Genomic DNA, 20,228 nt, shown 5'->3' with positions numbered 1-20,228 from the left:
CTTCCCGTTTCCCCCCCCCACAGAGAGCACTTCCCGTCTCCCCCACAGAGAGCACTGCCCTCCCCCCACAGACCAGTTCCCGCCCCCCCCCACAGAGAGCACTTCCCTCCTCCCCCCCAGAGAGCACTTCCCGCCTCCCCCCCCACAGAGAGCACTTCCCGTCTCCCCCACAGAGAGCACTGCCCTCCCCCCACAGACCAGTTCCCGCCCCCCCCACAGAGAGCACTTCCCGTCTCCCCCCCCACCGAGAGCACTTCCCGTCTCCCCCAGAGAGCACTTCCCGTCTCCCCCCCACAGAGAGCGCTTCCAGTCTCCCCCCCCCACAGAGAGCGCTTCCCGTCTCCCTCCTAGATAGCACTGCCCTCCCCCCACAAACCGCTTCCCGTCTCCCCCCCACAGAGAGCGCTTCCCGTCTCCCCCCCCACAGAGAGCGCTTCCCGTCTCCCCCCCACAGAGAGCGCTTCCCGTCTCCCCCCACAGAGAGCGCTTCCCGTCTCCCCCCCCCACAGAGAGCGCTTCCCGTCTCCCCCCCCACAGAGAGCGCTTCCCGTCTCCCCCCCCCCACAGAGAGCGCTTCCCGTCTCCCCCCACAGAGAGCGCTTCCCGTCTCCCCCCCACAGAGAGCGCTTCCCGTCTCCCCCCCACAGAGAGCGCTTCCCGTCTCCCCCCCCCACAGAGAGCGCTTCCCGTCTCCCCCCCCACAGAGAGCGCTTCCCGTCTCCCCCCCACAGAGAGCGCTTCCAGTCCCCCCCCCACAGAGAGCGCTTCCCGTCTACCTCCTACAGATAGCACTGCCCTCCCCCCCACAAACCGCTTCCCGTCTCCCCCCCACAGAGAGCGCTTCCCGTCTCCCCCCCCCACAGAGAGCGCTTCCCGTCTCCCCCCCACAGAGAGCGCTTCCCGTCTCCCCCCCACAGAGAGCGCTTCCCGTCTCCCCCCCACAGAGAGCGCTTCCCGTCTCCCCCCCACAGAGAGCGCTTCCCGTCTCCCCCCCACAGAGAGCGCTTCCCGTCTCCCCGCACCAGTGGTCTCTACACGATAAACGCTTCAAATTGCAAAACAAGTATTAAAAAACAAGCGGCTGCAATCTACCCCTCATCAAAAATGATCTCCACATTTTTATTTTTATGGCCTACTGCTTGTTGCCCAGGTTACCGGCCTCCTCTGGTCCATCAGCTACAGCCGTTCTCCTGGGCAAGGAGCGCAGCACTTACAAACCGTATAGCAAAGAGCTTGTAAGCGCTGCTCTGATGCCGTCCGGAGCCCCGCTCTCCCAGAAACACCAACATCTCCGACCTAGAATTGGGAGCGAAACTACAACTCTCAGCATGCTACATGAGGTTATTAATTGGAGATCACCGCACTGTACCCATAGACTTTTTTTTTTTTAAACCCCCTGATCAGCGCAATGTAATGGTGTCACATGGAGGGTGCGAGACTGAAAAACATCATTTGTGTGAATGCGGATTACAGGGGGATGAGCCATGACCTTGGATCTGATGAAAGAAAAGATTAGAAAAGCAAAAACAGCATCGGATGATCTGGATTATGTGCTCACATATGATGATGAGCTGCCCAGAAAATATGATGATGCAGCCGCCGACACTTGTGGGGTAACTACAGGGGGTGCAGAGGCCCAGAAGACCCTCTACGACACCAGCAGTGCCATATCTGATGCTGGGGGGGCCGGGGCTTCACTTATAGCTCCAGGTTATATATCACCACTGAGAAAGGTCGGTGTTTGCAATTATCATATTTACTGCATCTAAAAATGAAAAAAAAAATAAAAAAATTGCAACTTTGCAAATAGTGTAGAAATCTCCCACCCGATCTGGGTGTACGGCTCCTGTGCATTGGTCGGGCTATACGGGGCAGGACCTACCTGTGCTCCTGATACAGGGCCAAAGGGATTAGGTGGTCTCATCACAGGCTGGCTGTATATCAATGACTGCTGTGGTATTACGGGGACAGGCGCCATTTGTGGAGGCTGGAAAACAAAAAAGTAAAATAAATAAAGGATCTACATTCACATCGTAGGCTATGTGCACACGTTCAGGTTTTTTCGCGATAAAAACGCATTAAAAAACGCATACATATGCATCCTATCATTTAGAATGCATTCTGCAATTTTTGTGCACATGATGCGTTTTTTCCGTGAAAAAAACGCATCGCGGTAAAAAAAGCAGCATGTTCATTAATTTTGCAGATTTTTCACGTTTTTCCCGCTATTTGAGGCTATGTGCACACGTCTGGTTTTTGTCAGGAAATTTCTGCAAGAAATCCGCATGCGTTTTTTTCATGCGTTTTTTGTGCGTTCTTTCCCAATGCATTAAATAGCGGGAAAAACGCGAAAAATCCGCAAAATTAATGAACATGCTGCTTTTTTTTTACCGCGATGCATTTTTTTCACGTGCATGTGCACAAAAATTGCAGAATGCATTCTAAATGATAAAAACGCATACATATGCCATCCTATCGTGAAAAAAACGTGAAAAATCCTAAACGTGTGCACATACCCTCAAACATTGGGAAAAAAAATCAAAGAGAAAACACAAAAAACACACAAAAAACCGCATGCGGATTTCTGGCAGAAATGTCCGTTTTTTGTCAGGAAATTTCTGCAAGAAATCCTGAACGTGTGCACAGACCCTTACACATGCTGCAGTACATGCACATGACATGCTTCCAGAGTGTCAGCTACCTGTTCAAAGGGAAAGGCAGAAGAGACGCAGGTTGTATCTCTTCTGCCTTTCTGAACACAACCTTTTCACTCAAATTTCTCAGAAAAATAAAAAAACACGCCCACTCAGAAAATGTGATAAAAAGGGCCGTGGTCACATATTTCAAGCTGCAATCTGTCACGGCTTGCTGCTTGAAATATGTAATGTCAGCCAATTTCACGGTATCGGCTTAGGTCTCTCTACTGGAAGTTGGTCATCTCGCTGTTCTGAGCAGGCGCCGATATGGTGGTGATAGGAGCATGCATGTGTGGAATTTCAATCAAACCACTGCTGTCAATCAAAGAAGCAGGGGTGGTGCAGGTCGGACCGATTAACAGAAGACTGTTCTTACAGACCCGAGCATCTCATTTTCAAGCTATTTTTCTTGACACCTAACTCACAAATTTTAGAAAATCGTATGGCACACTGCCCTATATTGAAGATGTGCTACTTTATAACTTTACTTTGATAATAAAGCCTAATGTCACTTTACCATTCCAAACGCTGTGATCCCTGTGGGCGTTGTGGCTGGATACGCCATTATCGGTGGAGCCTAGGGCAATAGAAAACAACAATGCATGTTAAAAGTCGGGAAGCGACGGGAACACAAGGTCAGCATTGTATCGGCCATTGCTTTGTGGCCATGCAGTGGAGGGGACCCAAAGCAAGAAGTGATCTGTGCTCAGAGTGAACCCCAAGCCCATAAACAAAAAAACCCCCAACAAAGGACGGTTTATTTCCCGCATCAAGCAGGAGGCTGAATCCTCACAATCGTAAGACGCCACACTCAATTATTAAAGGGAAGAGCTGAAAGACGACGCTTCCCGCAAAGGGATTTTATCTTTCATGCCGACTTCTGAAGTCAAAACACGGCAGCTTCAGTCTCGGCGGCTGCAGAAGGTCAGATCTGATAATAATGTTATGTAGGTGAGGACACGACCGGCTGGAGACATCGAGCGCGCCGACATTTCACGGTGTGACAAAAGCAGCGTGAAAAAGAGAGAAAATAGAGGAAACAGGCGGCAGAGGAAAAAGAAATGGGGACCAAAGCAACAAGGCTCAGCCCCACGGTCATGGTGTTACAGAGCTCCATTATAAGTGCAGTCTACTGGCACAGGACACTACAACAATGCCCCATATACACAGAGAGCCGGGCCAACCAGCGGGTACAGCGCCACCAGCCCACCAGGGCAGCAGCCCCGGGGTGGGATAGAAGAGACTCGGCTGAATGACAACCATCATCCCGATCGCTGTCCGCTCACAGGAATCAATGTTTGCTCTCACTGTCACATCCACGCTCTGTCAATAGAAATCCATAATACCCGAGCACATCACCCTTACAGCCACGTACACACCGCACATCACTCACCCTTACAGCCACGTACACACCACACCGCACATCACTCACCCTTACAGCCACGTACACACCGCACATCACTCACCCTTACAGCCACGTACACACCACTCACCTTACAGCCACGTACACACCACACCACACTCACCCTTACAGCCACGTACACACCGCACATCACTCACCCTTACAGCCACGTACACACCACTCACCCTTACAGCCACGTACACACCACACCACACCACACTCACCCTTACAGCCACGTACACACCGCACATCACTCACCCTTACAGCCACGTACACACCACACCGCACATCACTCACCCTTACAGCCACGTACACACCAGACCGCACATCACTCACCCTTACAGCCACGTACACACCACTCACCCTTACAGCCACGTACACACCACACCGTGTACACGGTCCCCCTCCCCTACATTCACACTTAAGGACCAAATATTGATTGTCTGTATTACACTGCCGTCTATTAACCCCTAATTGTAAGCAGAGCTCTATTGGTCTTGTGTGTGCAGTGACTGCTATATAGTGTGTGAAGGGGCTACCGGCCAGTCTGTACACACACGTGCCATCCTGATGAGGAAACCCAACTCTGCTCCATTGTGTACTCTCATAGTAACATACTTATCAAGGCCAAAAAAACACATCTGTCCATCCAGGTCAGCCTATATTCCGTCAGAATAAATCCCCAGATCTACGTCCTTCTAAAGCACCTAATAACGGTGAGATACAATATTGTTCTGCTCCAGGAAGACATCCAGGCCTCTCTTGAACCCCTCGACTGAGTTCGCCATCACCACCTCCTCAGGCAAGCAATTCCCGATTCTCACTGCCCTAACAGTAAAGAATCCTCTTCTATGTTGGTGGAAAAACCTTCTCTCCTCCAGACGCGGAGAATGCCCCCTTGTGACTGTCACCTTCCTTGGTATAAACAGATCCTCGGATATTTGTATTGTCCCCTTATATACTTATACATGGTTATTAGATCGCCCCTCAGTCTTTTTTCTAGACTAAATAATCCTAATTTTGCTAATCTCTCTGGGTATTTTAGTTCCCCCATCCCCTTTGTTAATTTTGTTGCCCTCCTTTATACTAGCTCTAGTTTCATTATATCCTTCCTGAGCACCGGTGCCCAAAGCTGTACACAGTACTCCATGTGCGGTCTAACCAGGAATTTGTACAGAGGCAGTATAATGTTCTCATCATGTGTATCCAGACCTCTTTTAATGCACCCCATGATCCTGTTTGCCTTGGCAGCTGCTGCCTGTCACTGGCTGCTCCAGGTAAGTTTATCATCAACTAGGATCCCCAAGTCCTTCTCCCTGTCAGATTTACCCAGTGGTTTCCCGTTCAGTGTGTAATGGTGATATTGATTCCTTCACCTCAATTTCCACCCACTGACTGACAGCTCCTAAGTGTCCCTCCTTCCCGCTGCCAAATGTCCACACACCTGACAGATCCTCCCTGATGCTGTATCCTCATGCACCTAGCCTTACTGATAGCTCCCTGCTGTGGAATCTCCACCCACCTGACAGGTCCTCAGTGTTCCTCCTGTCTGCTGCCAAATCTCCATCCACCTGACAAGTCCTCAGTTTTCCTCCTCCCTGCTGGGGAATCAGCACTCAGTGTTTTTGACTGACCACTTCTCAGTTTCACCTTCCTGCTGCTGCTGAAATTACACCAACCTAAGCAAATGACGGCTCCTTAGTGTGCCCTCCACACTGGTGCTACCTGAAATCTCCCACAGCTCAGTACAAGCTGCATCTGTCAGGCTGGATTGGAAAAGACTGAATACACTGACTCACAAGCTTATCACTCTGTTGCTGAACTCTACGTGTTTGTATGTACACCAGCCTCATTAGGTCTATATTATTAAAAGGCAACAACTTATTTAATTCATTAAGCCCAGTGAGGCTCTAGGTGATCGACAGATGTCCACCTCGCATGAACATAGGGAAAATTCTGCTAATCACCTGTAGCAGCGCTGGAAGAGCTGGCCGGGGGACAGTGCCAGGATAATCTGGTCATGGTCCCAGCTGGCCGGGGGACAGTGCGAGGATAATCTGGTCATGGTCCCGGCCTGGATCTTTACACTATAAATTGCTCTGAAACCCTATAGTATTTTTAGAGGAAACGTTACCTGGCTGCTATTGTGCAGCCCGGCGGAGATTCCTGCTCCCGTGGTTCAGGCAACATTAATAAGATGACAGGCTCCCTTTACATTGTATGCAGCCTGTGTGATCAGATCAGGTGATGGATCCACACTAATGGAAGTCTTTTTATTTACTACTAGTTTGAGTCAAAAAAACTTTCTAACAAATAATCCCATTGAAAGTGTAAAGGCCCCGTCTCACATAGCGAGATCGCTAGCGAGATCGCTGCTGAGTCACAAGTTTTGTGATGCAACAGCGACCTCCATAGCGATCTCGCTATGTGTGACACGTACCAGCGATCAGGCCCCTGCTGCGAGATCGCTGGTCGTGTCGGAATGGCCTGGACCTTTTTTTGGTCGTTGAGGCCCCGCTGACATTGCTGAATCGGTGTGTGTGACACCGATCCAGCGATGTCTTCACTGGTAACCAGGGTAAACATCGGGTTACTAAGCGCAGGGCCGCGCTTAGTAACCCGATGTTTACCCTGGTTACCAGCGTAAATGTAAAAAAAAACAAACAATACATACTCGCCTTCTGATGTCCGTCAGGTCCCTTGCCGTCTGCTTCCTGCTCTCACTGACTCCCGGCCGTACAGTGAGAAGTGAGAGCACAGCAGTGACGTCACCGCTGCGCTCTGCTCTCAGTGTACGGCGGCTCAGTCAGAGCAGGAAGCAGACGGCAAGGGACCTGGACACCGAAAGGCGAGTATGTACTGTTTGTTTTTTTTGGTAACCAGGGTAAACATCGGGTTACTAAGCGCGGCCCTGCGCTTAGTAACCCGATGTTTACCCTGGTTACCCGGGTGCTGCAGGGGGACTTCGGCATCGTTGAAGACAGTTTCAACGATGCCGAAGTCGTTCCCCTGATCGTTGGTCGCTGGGGAGAGCGGTCTGTGTGACAGCTCCCCAGCGACCACACAGCGACTTACCAACGATCACGGCCAGGTCATATCGCTGGTCGTGATCGTTGGTAAATCGCTAAGTGAGACGGGGCCTTTAGGAACTTTGGGATACACTTATGACAAAAAGCTAAAAATTCCACAAAGGTACAATGATAAAAATACGCAATGTCTGGTTAATTATCTGGGCGGCATTTACCCATTTTGTCCCACAAATTTGGCACAATTTCAAATGGAGGAAGCCGCAAAAAATATAAAAATAAATCAATAAAAAGAACCAACACCACCCTAGAACATATGCCAATAAATCATTCTTTTGCAGATAAAAGTAGGAAAGGAACAACTGCCTTAAATAATTCTGTCACCACCAGAGTTAAAATACAAGTGGGGAGTCCCATTATGGGGATCATAACAGAAGGGTGCCTGCAGTCTTCTCTAGGGGCAGCGTACAGCCGCGGGTGCCTGCAGTCGTCACTAGGGGCAGCATACAGCCGCGGGTGCCTGCAGTCGTCACTAGGGGCAGCGTACAGCCGCGGGTGCCTGCAGTCGTCACTAGGGGCAGCATACAGCCGCGGGTGCCTGCAGTCGTCACTAGGGGCAGCGTACAGCCGCGGGTGCCTGCAGTCGTCACTAGGGGCAGCATACAGCCGCAGGTGCCTGCAGTCGTCACTAGGGGCAGCATACAGCTGCGGGTGCCTGCAGTCGTCACTAGGGGCAGCGTACAGCCGCAGGTGCCTGCAGTCGTCACTAGGGGCAGCGTACAGCCGTGGGTGCCTGCAGTCATCACTAGGGGCAGCGTACAGCCGCGGGTGCCTGCAGTCGTCACTAGGGGCAGCGTACAGCCGCGGGTGCCTGCAGTCGTCACTAGGGGCAGCGTACAGCCGCGGGTGCCTGCAGTCGTCACTAGGGGCAGCGTACAGCCGCAGGTGCCTGCAGTCGTCACTAGGGGCAGCGTACAGCCGTGGGTGCCTGCAGTCATCACTAGGGGCAGCGTACAGCCGCGGGTGCCTGCAGTCGTCTCTAGGGGCAGCATACAGCCCTAGGTGCCTGCAGTCACTAGGGGCAGCGTACAGCCGCGGGTGCCTGCAGTCGTCACTAGGGGCAGCGTACAGCCGCGGGTGCCTGCAGTCGTCACTAGGGGCAGCGTACAGCCGCGGGTGCCTGCAGTCGTCACTAGGGGCAGCGTACAGCCGCGGGTGCCTGCAGTCGTCACTAGGGGCAGCGTACAGCCGCGGGTGCCTGCAGTCGTCACTAGGGGCAGCGTACAGCCGCGGGTGCCTGCAGTCGTCACTAGGGGCAGCGTACAGCCGCGGGTGCCTGCAGTCGTCACTAGGGGCAGCGTACAGCCGCGGGTGCCTGCAGTCGTCACTAGGGGCAGCGTACAGCCGTGGGTGCCTGCAGTTGTCACTAGGGGCAGCGTACAGCCGCGGGTGCCTGCAGTCGTCACTAGGGGCAGCGTACAGCCGTGGGTGCCTGCAGTCGTCACTAGGGGCAGCGTACAGCCGTGGGTGCCTGCAGTTGTCACTAGGGGCAGCATACAGCCGCGGGTGCCTGCAGTCGTCACTAGGGGCAGCATACAGCCGCGGGTGCCTGCAGTCGTCACTAGGGGCAGCGTACAGCCGTGGGTGCCTGCAGTTGTCACTAGGGGCAGCGTACAGCCGCGGGTGCCTGCAGTCTTCTCTAGGTGCAGCAATGCAAATTAAGTATGCAGTAAGCTCCCCCTAGTGGTGGTTGCAGGCAGTAAAAATGTTACCATTTACCCCAAATAGTGAGAATCTGGAACGGTGAGTGCACCCCCCCCCCACAGAACTCTGATCAGTAATAAAGAGAAAGCAAAACAAAACAAAACAAAAATATATATATACCAATTAGAACAGAACTTGCACCCAAAATTAACCTGTTTAAACATTCAGAAAGCAGTTTTCTGCACAGCAGCTCTGAAGTAGAGCACCAAACAAGAAGATATAAGGAGGATCATGCAGAAACCATCATCCCTGTAGCGGATGGAGACGATTGTCCGCAGGAGAGCAGCCATTCCCCCACAGCTTCGCTCCGCACCCAAGCTAGAAGCAGCGGGAGGAATCAGCACTCCATGCCGTTAGTAGAGGATACGGGGCGAACCGGGTGCAGGGAAGAAAGTCAGGTTTCCAAACACACAATCAAACCCGTGATTAGAGTGAGGTGCCAGCGGGCCGCAGCAAGGGTTAATCACAACTGCATGCCAGAAGGAAGCAGAGGCTTATTTTTTATTTTTCTGGTTCAACTTACGTATGGCGGGAAATGCATGCCATTCTGTATTATGGGTCATCGAGACGGAGGACAGTTATATACAATGCAATAACACAAGATTAGAACACAAACTTACACAAAACGATGCACACACTGATAATAAAGGAGCGGGGGGCCGGGAACATCGCGGGACCGCTACCTAGGAAAAGGCCGGCTTATACCGGGGGCTAATGCCACAGCGACAAAGTGCCGCCGGGGCATAGAGGAGCAAGCCGCCATTATTAATCATACTGACTAAATCCTTCCAGAGACAGCGCCACACTTACCCACGGGTTGTATCTGGTATTGCAGCTCAGCTCCACTGACAGGGGCTTATTTGCAGTATCATACACAACCTATGGAGAAGTGTGGCCATTCCTGAAAAAAAAAAAACACTATTTCTCTAATCCTTTAAAAGTGTTGTCCACTATTGAAAACAATTTTCTTTTTTCTTTAAATGTATGTATTTGGGGCCAACCCTCATTTGTGCAATTGGGCATCAAACAATGTAGCATCACATGCATTCTAGGGCCCCAGTGTTGCACCGTGTAATCCTGGCTGCAGAACGAGTGAACTAAGAATCCGTCAGCAATTGTGTTCTAATAGGGAATTTGCTAATTCTATCTCCACCTCTCAGATGATTTATGACAATATCATAGTTGGATAAACAAAGCATGCAAAAGCCAAAATGGTGCAAAAATTTTAAAGAAGTCCAAAAATTATTTTCTGCCACACATACATGCATTTTAAGTGTAAAAAAAAAAAAGTCTCAAAAGTGGACAACCCCTTTAAGCTGCCCCCTGACACAAAAGGGGAGCGGCTCCAATACTAAGTATAAAAGGCAATGTGAAAACATGTCTAATGTGAACCTGTCCCTTTAAAAACGGCTGACTATGGCCATCTGATTCTGCATCTCAGTGACAGACTGCAGCGAGTAGTCACTTGTCGTCAGCACAAGACTCAGCATTGTGACACGAAAACGCCCGATGGCTCACACTGCTAATGGCTGCAGACAGGACAACACAGAAAAATCCTGCCTAAAAATGCTGTGCAGAGGAAATCCACAGCGTTCTTTAAACTGTTCATTTTTATTTTTCTGATACAAAGATCCAAAACCACTGCAAAATCATAGTAAAAAAAAATATAACACATTCTGGCTACCGGCTGCCACCACTAGGGGGAGCTGACTGCATACTATTGAGATCAATGACCAGACTGCAGTGAGCTCCCTCTAGTGCTAGCTACAGGTAGTCAGAATGTAAATGCTTGCCATTCTTATTTATGCAGGGGATTTGGAGCTCTGTATCAGTAAAACAGACCTCTGACTATTATAACTTATATTAAGGAATTAACCTACATCAAATAAAGGTTACTCATGGTGTTCATGGTGCACATTCCCCTATAGTAAACCACCTCTCCATTTCCACAACCCTTCTTGCCGGATGGCTGCTTACCAGAGTTGCCGGGTTCCAGGTTGTGGTTGGGGCCACTTTTGGCTGCCAATTGGTCCCTCCTGTTAGTTTCTTTTCTCCAGGCTGGCACCAGTGAACATCACTAAAATGATATAACTCGGGTCAATGCACCACCGATAAAAAGGCGCCGCACCCTTTAACCCTTCACGACCTTTGACGTAAGTTTACGTCATGGTGATTGTGCAGGCACAGGAGCTGTGAACACACCCTCAGCTCTAGCTGAGCTCCCGTACCGCCCTGGGCCATTTAACCCCCTAAATGCTGGCAATCGATATAAATCACAACAGTTAGAAGGCTGGGAGATGGAGGAGGCTTCTGTTAAATAATTCTGATATTTTCACAAATAACCGCAAAAAATATCAACCTAAATTTACCACCATCATAAAGTACAATGTGTCACCCAAAAAAAAAAAAAAAAAAGCTCCGAATCATTGTGATTCGTTGAAGTGTCATAGTTATTACCACAAAGAGACACGGGTCAGAATTGTAAAATTTGGGCTGGTCAGGAAAGTAAAAACTGGCTATGGGGGTGAAGGGGTTAATACAACGCCTTGGCTTTGTACTCACTTTTTTGTTGTCCCGTTCCCGATACCCAGATCTATTAGAGAAACAGAAGCGAAATGAGCGACAGCATAGAACGGATTACAGCAATCACTACAACCACCAGCGTCCGCACTTACTGCCCACGAGGTTGGCCAGAGAGGAGTCCAAGTCATCAGACACGAGCTTGCCAGAGGGGCTTTTGGAAGAGGGAATGCTCGGATTTTGAGAAGTTACTGTTGGCCTCAGCAGGCCTCCCATGTCATCGAATGCTGAGCACAAAAATACATAGAAATAAAGCTGATCAAAACTTTCTAATGCTTATGGGGTTCCCTTCAGATCGCTGCTTGTTTTACCTATTATACTTTTAATTTACATTTTTTTGACAATTCCCTGGGAGGGGAATTGTTCACTATGGGAGCTAAAGAAAATACATGATTTTTGTTTTTATAAATATTCAAATAAAAAAAATTATATATATATATATATATATATATATATATATATATATATATATATATATATATTTATTTATTTATTTTCCTTAATAAACTTAATCCTCCAGTACACTGTCAAATGAACATTTTCCCATTTAGCCACGTAAATGCTGGTTGTCAGTGACATACGGCAGCATCACAATAAACGGCTCCGATCGCAGCAGCGGGCTGTATAATACAGCCATCGCCTGCAGTGTGTGGAGTGGATTCTGCTGCTAAGCACTGCACACATGACGCCATATCGGGAAGGGGCTATATAGCGTGTTATCATCCTTTAAGTTCAGCGGGTTTTGCATAACTTTGGGGATCACCATTAAATGAGTTGAGATTCAGGCTGTAAAACCCAGTCTGATCACACCCCTAGACCCATCATTGAATCGGTGTGTTAGCAAGTAAGTACAGTAACAAGTGGATCAGACCACACTGGGTTGGTTTGCAGTGTCCTCATTATTCCCTTTAGACACCCTGGATATTTTGGTTGTGACGGTGGAGAATAAGATAAGACCTTTTAAAGGCCATCTTTGCTCCCACATTTATTGCAGACTATTTTGTTAATGGGACGAATTGGAGGACCGTGGAGCTGGCAGCGCACGCAGCCGGCGGATAGACACCAGACCTGTGTCATAGGCCTCTTTTCACCTGTGGCTCCTTGTTGCTGGATTTCTTACCAGTTGGATCTACATTGATGTTGGTGGGAGACTTGTTGCCAAAAACTGAATCAAAGTCGACATTAAGGCCACCGGAGGTCTGTGGTTGAACAGCGAGAGAAGGCGGAAACCCTGCAAAACACAAAGACGAGCAGATAAGATGTCCTCGGGGGGACTTGCTGATGATAGGCACCCCAAACTTATGGTATGCAGATGCCGGGGCTCGCTTTTCTAGTCCCATTAATGCCTGCCTAACGAGCGAAATTAAAGGGGTAAAGTTCTTGTAAGAATACGCAACTTTGCAATTTATCTCCTTTGACTTTTTGCCTAAAGTTATCTGCCAGCGTCGGTTCTCCGGTGGTTCCCCAAAGCTCAGGAGCGCTCTGCACCCCAAGGAAAGCGGGAAGTCAGGTGGCAGCAGATAGGATCCTGTATGGGACATTACATCCTATAAGGGGTTGACACATCCTGTGTATGAGACCGAGACCTCCCTGTATCAGAGTACAGAAAGTTTTTGAAAAGTTCCAAAGTCTCGCAATTTTAAAGGTCCCTGCTTGCTGTGATGAGACATCTCCAGAAAACCCCAGCTAGTCCTAGACTGTGAACAGATCACCCGGTGTATTAAAGCTATAACATTACTAGGACAAGTTGCTGGATCTAAAAAGGCGTCCTCAACCCATTTCACAGGAAAATGCCATGACAGTCCGCGATGCAGGTTGCAGGTCCCACACTAACGCGGAGGCGCGGACGGGGTGATCTATTCACTGCCATCAGCCGGGCTGAACCTCTGCCAGGTCTCATTCACAGACAGACAATTTGCTCGCTATCGTCTCTTTACGTGTCAGGGAGACGGGAGCAGCTGCCAACAATTGGCCATTCACCTAGCAAAATAATGGGAGGCTGAACGGGCGGTTGTCGAAAACCGTGTGGGTATGTTACAACCATTCCTAGAGGACAGGCTGGATTTAGGATGGGATTATTAAATGACCCCCACTCAGTCTCGGATGAATCCTCTCCTCATTACTAAACGGTATATAAATAAGACAAGTGACTGCAGCAGGAGCCTCCCCCACTCCAATTAAGAGAGTTCTATGTCTTTAGACGCTGGAAAGTATCACGGTGATATCATTCAACTAGGGCGTTTTGTTCCCCATCCCATACACAGGAGCGCTGGCTCGGCCGAGACCCCCGAATTCTTAGTGAGAAAGCTGCCGACTGACGCATTGGACGGCGGCTCTCATCAAGGAGAAAAGCGTGATAAGCCAAAACCAGACATGTGCGATCAACCAGTGGGTCGGCACCTCCATACACATCGGACAGACACGACGATATCGTTGGGGTTAGAAGACATTAGTGCAATTAATCAGTAAAAGGAGCAGCTCAGTCGTTACATCCAGATGTCGTCAGGCCTGGTGATCAGTAGAGGGGCTGTCTGCCAGACCCCCCTCTGGTCAGATATTGATGACCTACACATCAATATAGTGGAAAACTCCGTGTTTCATTTTCCCGGCTTGTTCTCTCTGGTCACCTACCTCCATATAGGCCAGCTACTGTAGAGGGTTCAGCATGGAAATGGGAAGCATTAGGAAAGACCTGAGGCCCGCAGAAAGAGTCTGTGAGAGAACGAAGAGTTAATAGTCACGGGTCTGTATACAAGACAGGCGTTACTGCATACAATATGGATGCTATACAGTCGGGTCAGCAGCGACAAGCTACGTACGGACCTGTGTCATGAGAGGACACTTACAGGATTTTATTTAAAAAGCTAAACTGGAAATGAGGAACGAAAAGATTTTGTAACTTTCTAGCCTTAAAGTGCTTTTTCGGGACTAGTTTAAAAAAAAAAAAAAAAAAAAAGAAAAGGCTGTTTTTCATTTAGTAAGAGCGCCACCCGCGACTACGGCTTGTGTGTGGTACTGCAGCTCCACTCCATTCACCATAATGATATTCTAATCCTGGACAAGCCCATTCCATACCAGTGAGTGACTGCATATTGCCAGGACAGGCCATCGCTTTTACTTCTGTTGTGCCCACAGAAGGGGGTACCACACTTATTTAGTGCTGAGCCCACCATCAATTTTTCTTGAACATTGACTCATTCACCTGGACACTTGAGCGGACACTGTTTTGAACAAATGTATTTCTGCACTAAAGTTTTCTTAAAAACAATGCTTAGTTTTGTTTTCTGCAGCCTCTATGTATCACAGTACATACCATACTGCAGAAGGAGTTAGCTCTGAACTAATTGGTAACCCTTTACTATCCTTTGTAGAGGAAAGCAATAACTTTCTCAGGCAGCGAGCGGTGCTGTAAGTGATGTCACCAGGGTTCATCAGCCTTGAACTCAGATGAACTTTCTCACGGCAGCTCAGCACTACACAGGTCAGAAGCCATTACGCTCCTATCAGTGTGAACCGGCTGATGGGGAGAGCGGTCACTGCTCTCCCCAAATCATCCGGATCGTCATGGGACAGTATGGATTATCTTCACGTCAGACAGGTGAGGGATATGGTGGTCTGTTTTTTTATTTTTATTTTACAGCGGACATTGGCTTCGGTGGATTAGGCACAAGATTGTTTATTTTATGTTTTTACAGGTGATATGGGCTTCAATGGATTAGGCATAAGGTGAGTAACTGCTTTTTTACTTCTATTTCAAATAAAGGAGTCTACCATTTTTTTTTAATTAAAAGGACTTTATTCTGGGTGTGTGTTTTTTTTTTTTGTTTTTTTTTTTACAATCTAACTATGGGGTTCTCCATTACTAACACTGGGCTTGATTTCTGCTGACAATACATGAAAACCACAAATATTACCCAACTTGCTACCGTTACAGGGCATGTGGAAAGAGCAAGTCTAAGCGCTACATTTGGCACATCTTATTAATGCGCCATTTCTGGGGCAGCTGAGAGCTGATATTTTTAGTCTGGGAGGGGGCCAATAATCACAGCCCCTTCCAATACTTTTAATATCAGCCCTCAGCTGTTTGCTTTAGCTTGGATGGTTGTCAAAAATGGGATGGGACCTCAGGTGTTTTTTTTTTTTTTAATTTAGAAATTAATTAAATAATTAAAAAATAAATAAATGGCGTGGGACCCTTCTATTCTTGATAACTAGCCATGATCAAAAGCTGACAGCTGAGGTTGCAGCCAGCAGCTGTCAGTTTTGTCTGCGCTGGTTATCAAAAATAGAAGAGATCCCACAATTTCTTTTTTTTATTTATAGCACAGGCTGATGAAAAAACTCCAATCAGCGACAGCAGGCTGATGGAAGTAATACCCTCATCAACCGACAACTGTGACTGGAGGTAACCCTTTTACCGCCAGTCATAGCTGTCAGTGTGGGAACCGCAGTTCTCTGACTGGCGGTAATGATCTTACCGCCTATCAGAGCCGCCGATGTTTTTCATCTGCTTGTCAGTGCAAGAAAAAGCCGGAGAAGTCCGTGTTCAGGGTCCGTACTTTACTGTTCGGGATTGCCCATTTCAAGTAGTAACTCATTCTACAGTCTGCCGAGTACTGTGATACACAGAGGCTGTAGAAATTGTCCCTATTTTTCTTTAATAAAAGAAATCTCGGTATAGGCACTAAGCGGGCCTACGATCAGCGGCAAAGTCAATAATGTGAGAGGAGGAGGACAACCAAGCAGGGTGGGGGTCACCACAGACATCACCGGAACTAATAGATATAGACTGGAGGGTACTTTACCAATAAATATATCATGGTTAGGAGTCTTAGCAGTGAAACTGGCCGGATCTGTGGATTTAATGGGTAGATGGGCCCCATCGTTATGTTTACTGAGGAAAGGATTAAGATTTGGGATGGACTCGTCGGCAGCTTCGGAAGTGAAAGGATCTGCGCCACCCATTCAGAGACAAGACAGGTCAGAAAAAGCAGAGAGAAAAGCAGATTAGAGGAAAGAGGCGGAAAAACAGATGGTTAGTAAGAGAAAGAGTCAACAACACTATAGTAGACCCCTATATAGACCCTTTAATGCAGGAACTTTACATTTTGCCCCAAATTAGTAAGCTACAAATCTACAGGAAAGGTAATAAATCAGAAATTGGTTCGAGTTCTAACTTTTGCAATTTTAGACTTTTTTTTCTTTATTCTGAAGCAATAACCAAAATATATAGTGAACACTAAAAAGGGGTCTTTTCGATCCATCGACGCTCACATTGGGAGATGATAGTGGTCTGTCACACGTGATGATCACATGTATTACCTCACAATCAGAGGTGGAATACCCATTCAAGATTCACCATACGCTCTGGTTTCCCATCATGAAGCCAGCAGTAATGTTATACATATGACCAGTGTTCCCAGTTTGCTAGATTCAGCGTGGCTGCCCCCCAGCAGTGGAATATGCCATGAAAGCTCCTACATCCTCATTTCCCACCCATGTTAGACTGTGCATTCGTCCTATTAATACAGAAAAGCCGACCTGATGCCCGGGGGCACGTCATGATTTCGCTCAACCTTAACAGGCTTAGGATAAAAGTCCGGCACGCTCCTTACCTCCCCACGTACTTGCTACTTGTGGCCCGGCGCTCAGCGGATGAACGGCCGGCTGGAAACTTGGCTGCATGTCAAGAAAGTCATTTGGCAGCTTGGAACTGCTGAGAGGAGAAAGTAGAAGCAGTGTTATGTCTGTGCCATTACACGCAGCCCACACATCTCGTCTGCAGCGGCCGCTGGGCCCAGACACGGACCGGTACAGGCGTCATCATCAGATCATCACTTACTGGCAATCAAAGCCACCGAGGAGACCTGATCTAGGACAGACAGACACACACCACCCAATACCAAGCCAAGGTCTAGGAATCAATGAGAAGTCAACGCAGGGTCAACAACCAGTGATCGGAATGGAGTTTATTTTCCATGCTGCATTTGTCATGGTGGAGACTAAAGTCTTTTATATCTTTTTTTTTTTTTTTTTTTTTTAAATCAGTGACCTTTAGCAAGAGGAAGCCACCGAAAGAAAAAAAAAGAAAAAAAAAAAAGATATAAAAGGTAATAAAAGTGATGCACTGAGGAGAATAGAGACAGGACAGGGGGAGAAGATCCCTCGCATACGATCCTGACAGCCCTAAATTCCCATAGTCAGGATCATCCGTGGCTCTAATCCTGGTCTGTGGAGATCCAGGTTTGGAGTTGGTACTTGGTGGCAGCCGGACCATGGCAGTGCATCCTAAGCGCCTCCTGTGATTACAAGACCTCCATGATGTTCACCTTAAGATGCCGCAGGAGCCTAGTAATCACAGGAGACTTCCAGAATGACACTGCCCTGGGGGTGGATAAAGTCATGCCTGCACAAGCACTGCAGAAATGCCATAAATGACCGAAATGGCACTACCCCTTTAAGAGAAAATTATATAAAGAAATACCAAACCTAAGTGCAATGGTAGAGACATTTTCAGCCTTGCAGGTGCCGGATTACCAGTCTTTCCGGACAGTTGGATTAGTTACAGGTATAGGAGGCAGAATATAAAGCATGTACCTGTTTAATGAAGTCGGCGTTGAGAACAGGTCGATGGCGGCCATCGTGTTTATGCTGCCGGCCGATGACGACACGGGGGAGGAAGCGGTCGTGCAAGCGTTGTGAGGCTTTTTGGAGAGCTCCTTAAGACGCTGTTCCTTGAGGAATCGAAAAATAAGTCACAAAAGGGGAAACACGATGATAAGAAAAAAAAAAAAAATTATATATATATATATATATATATATATATATATATATATATATATATATATATTTATTTGTCTAAGGGTTTTTCCGTCTGTCTGTCCTGGAAATCCCGCGTCTCTGATTGGTCGAGGCCGCCAGGCCTCGACCAATTAGCGACGGGCACAGTATCAACGTAGATGTCATAATGGTTGCCATGGCGACGATGATGTCATAAAGGTTGCCTCGACCAATCAGCGACGGGCACAGTCTTCCGCGAATTCTGGAATCATCATTGTTTATATACTACGGGGACATGCATATTCTAGAATACCCGATGCGTTAGAATCGGGCCACAATCTAGTATATATGTATATACATAAACCCCACCAGAGATAAGTTCCTGCAGATGAGGAGGTTGTCTCGCCGTCTCCTGCACAGAATGGTACATTACCTTTAATGCCTTCAGCCGGGCCTGCTCCTCCTCCAGAGCCGCTTGCTTTTCCCTTTCATCCACCCTGGTGAGAGACAGACCCGTGCTTGCAAGGGATGAAACCGCGTTGGAAAGCGTCGTCGCCCTGTGAGGAGGGGAAACGGATCATTTCTTAGGTTGGAACAGTTTGTACAACCCCCCCCTGAAGTTATCTTACAGCCTGCACTGATACCAGGGTGATAAACAGTTAAAGTGAGCTCCGTCCTGGAGAATCAATTCCTGCACCAATCCAGTGGATTAAAACAAATGGCAGCAGCAGACGAGCCTGGCGTACAGCGGAGAGCACAGCTTTGGCGCAGACAACCAGCCAAACAGAAAAACAAGATTTAATAGCGTCTCATCCGGCTGGAGGACTCCTGCGTGTATAAACTGGCTGGTGACTATGGACAGACACACCCAGAAGCCTCTGCAGCCGCAGCCGCCTGCTCTGACTGACTGCCGGCCGGAAAGTGAGAGCAGATCACAGCGGCGACGTCACCGCTGTGATCTGCTTTCACTTTACGAAGGCACTCAGTCAGAGCGGGAAGCAGACTGCAAGGGACCTGAAGGACATCGGAATGTGAGTATGTACGTTTTTGTTTTTTTTTTACTTTTACGCTGGTAACCAGGGTAAACATCGGGTTACTAAGCGTGGCCCTGCGCTTAGTAACCCGATGTTTACCCTGGTTACCCGGGACCTTGGCATCGTTGGTCGCTGGAGAGCGGTCTGTGTGACAGCTCCCCAGCGATCACACAACGACTTTCCAACTATCACGGCCAGGTTGTATCGCTGGTCGTGATCGTTGGAAAGTCGCAGAGTGTGACAGTACCCTAAGAGTCCGCAGCAATCACCCTTGTACCATGACTAGATAAGAACACGTCCACAGGCCGCCGCCTGCGTCTACCTGCTTGCTGCCGTCGAGTCTTTGATTTTCTTCCCTTCCAGCGAGGCCAAGTGTTGTTCCAGGGCATCGAGTAGACTGCTTGGAGCCTGAGGAGATAAAACATCCAAGTCAGACGGGCATCCGGCAGCGAAGAGTTCACATCAAACTGCAGATTAATTCAGTATTATAACAAACCAGGGCTGGCACAAGAAAAAAAAAAAGACACGGATATTCCACAGCAGCCGATAATGGCGGCAACTAGGAAAATCAGTCCATAGCAAAGAGAGATTTCCAACAGCTGAAGTCATTTTTGGTCATAGCTTTTCTAACATAAAACCTTTACATTTTACTTGGGGTAGTGATGAAACCATGTTGGAAAATGCCCCTCCCCCTCACACCACTCGATTGAGGCCACTACTAATTTGGAAGAATCAGTCTCCTTCCCCTTCTGGCAGCTATAGTCTCTTGTTACTTCCCCTATAGGAGTCTTCAGAGCTCTATGGCCATGTACTGCGGTGGCTGTGCTCCACTCCTGACAAGCAGGAGAAAAAGCAGTTTCTATTGGCTGAGCTGCAGGGACCAGTAGGTGGCCATACAGAGACCCGACTGAGCATGTGTGACCAGGACTCTGCCAACTAGAAGGAC

At 48.4% G+C, this 20,228-nt stretch overlaps 1 protein-coding gene across 16 annotated transcripts in view; it reads right to left on the bottom strand.

Moving 5' to 3' along the window:
* The window catches only part of PICALM (phosphatidylinositol binding clathrin assembly protein), a 66,986-nt gene that overhangs the window by 4,450 nt on the left and 42,308 nt on the right, over nucleotides 1–20,228 (bottom strand). For 2 of the 16 annotated variants that reach the window (XM_077298589.1, XM_077298594.1), the window contains exons 9-21: nucleotides 19,605–19,690; nucleotides 18,682–18,805; nucleotides 18,066–18,202; nucleotides 17,084–17,184; nucleotides 16,274–16,420; nucleotides 14,100–14,180; nucleotides 12,589–12,699; nucleotides 11,564–11,695; nucleotides 11,451–11,481; nucleotides 10,866–10,965; nucleotides 9,412–9,435; nucleotides 3,214–3,273; nucleotides 1,883–1,987 (exon numbers count right to left, since the gene is read on the bottom strand). In XM_077298589.1, coding sequence (XP_077154704.1) covers nucleotides 1,883–1,987; nucleotides 3,214–3,273; nucleotides 9,412–9,435; nucleotides 10,866–10,965; nucleotides 11,451–11,481; nucleotides 11,564–11,695; nucleotides 12,589–12,699; nucleotides 14,100–14,180; nucleotides 16,274–16,420; nucleotides 17,084–17,184; nucleotides 18,066–18,202; nucleotides 18,682–18,805; nucleotides 19,605–19,690 — 1,239 coding nt within the window. The remainder of the gene's footprint in view (nucleotides 1–1,882; nucleotides 1,988–3,213; nucleotides 3,274–9,411; nucleotides 9,436–10,865; nucleotides 10,966–11,450; nucleotides 11,482–11,563; nucleotides 11,696–12,588; nucleotides 12,700–14,099; nucleotides 14,181–16,273; nucleotides 16,421–17,083; nucleotides 17,185–18,065; nucleotides 18,203–18,681; nucleotides 18,806–19,604; nucleotides 19,691–20,228) is intronic. The other 14 variants (XM_077298593.1, XM_077298595.1, XM_077298598.1 and 11 more) reach the window with 11 other exon arrangements.

The sequence above is a fragment of the Ranitomeya variabilis genome, chromosome 3 (assembly GCF_051348905.1).
Source record: "Ranitomeya variabilis isolate aRanVar5 chromosome 3, aRanVar5.hap1, whole genome shotgun sequence".
Classification (NCBI taxonomy): domain Eukaryota; kingdom Metazoa; phylum Chordata; class Amphibia; order Anura; family Dendrobatidae; genus Ranitomeya; species Ranitomeya variabilis.
The sequence above is the reverse complement of the archived record's forward strand: the minus strand, read 5'-3'. Positions and strand labels throughout refer to the sequence as shown.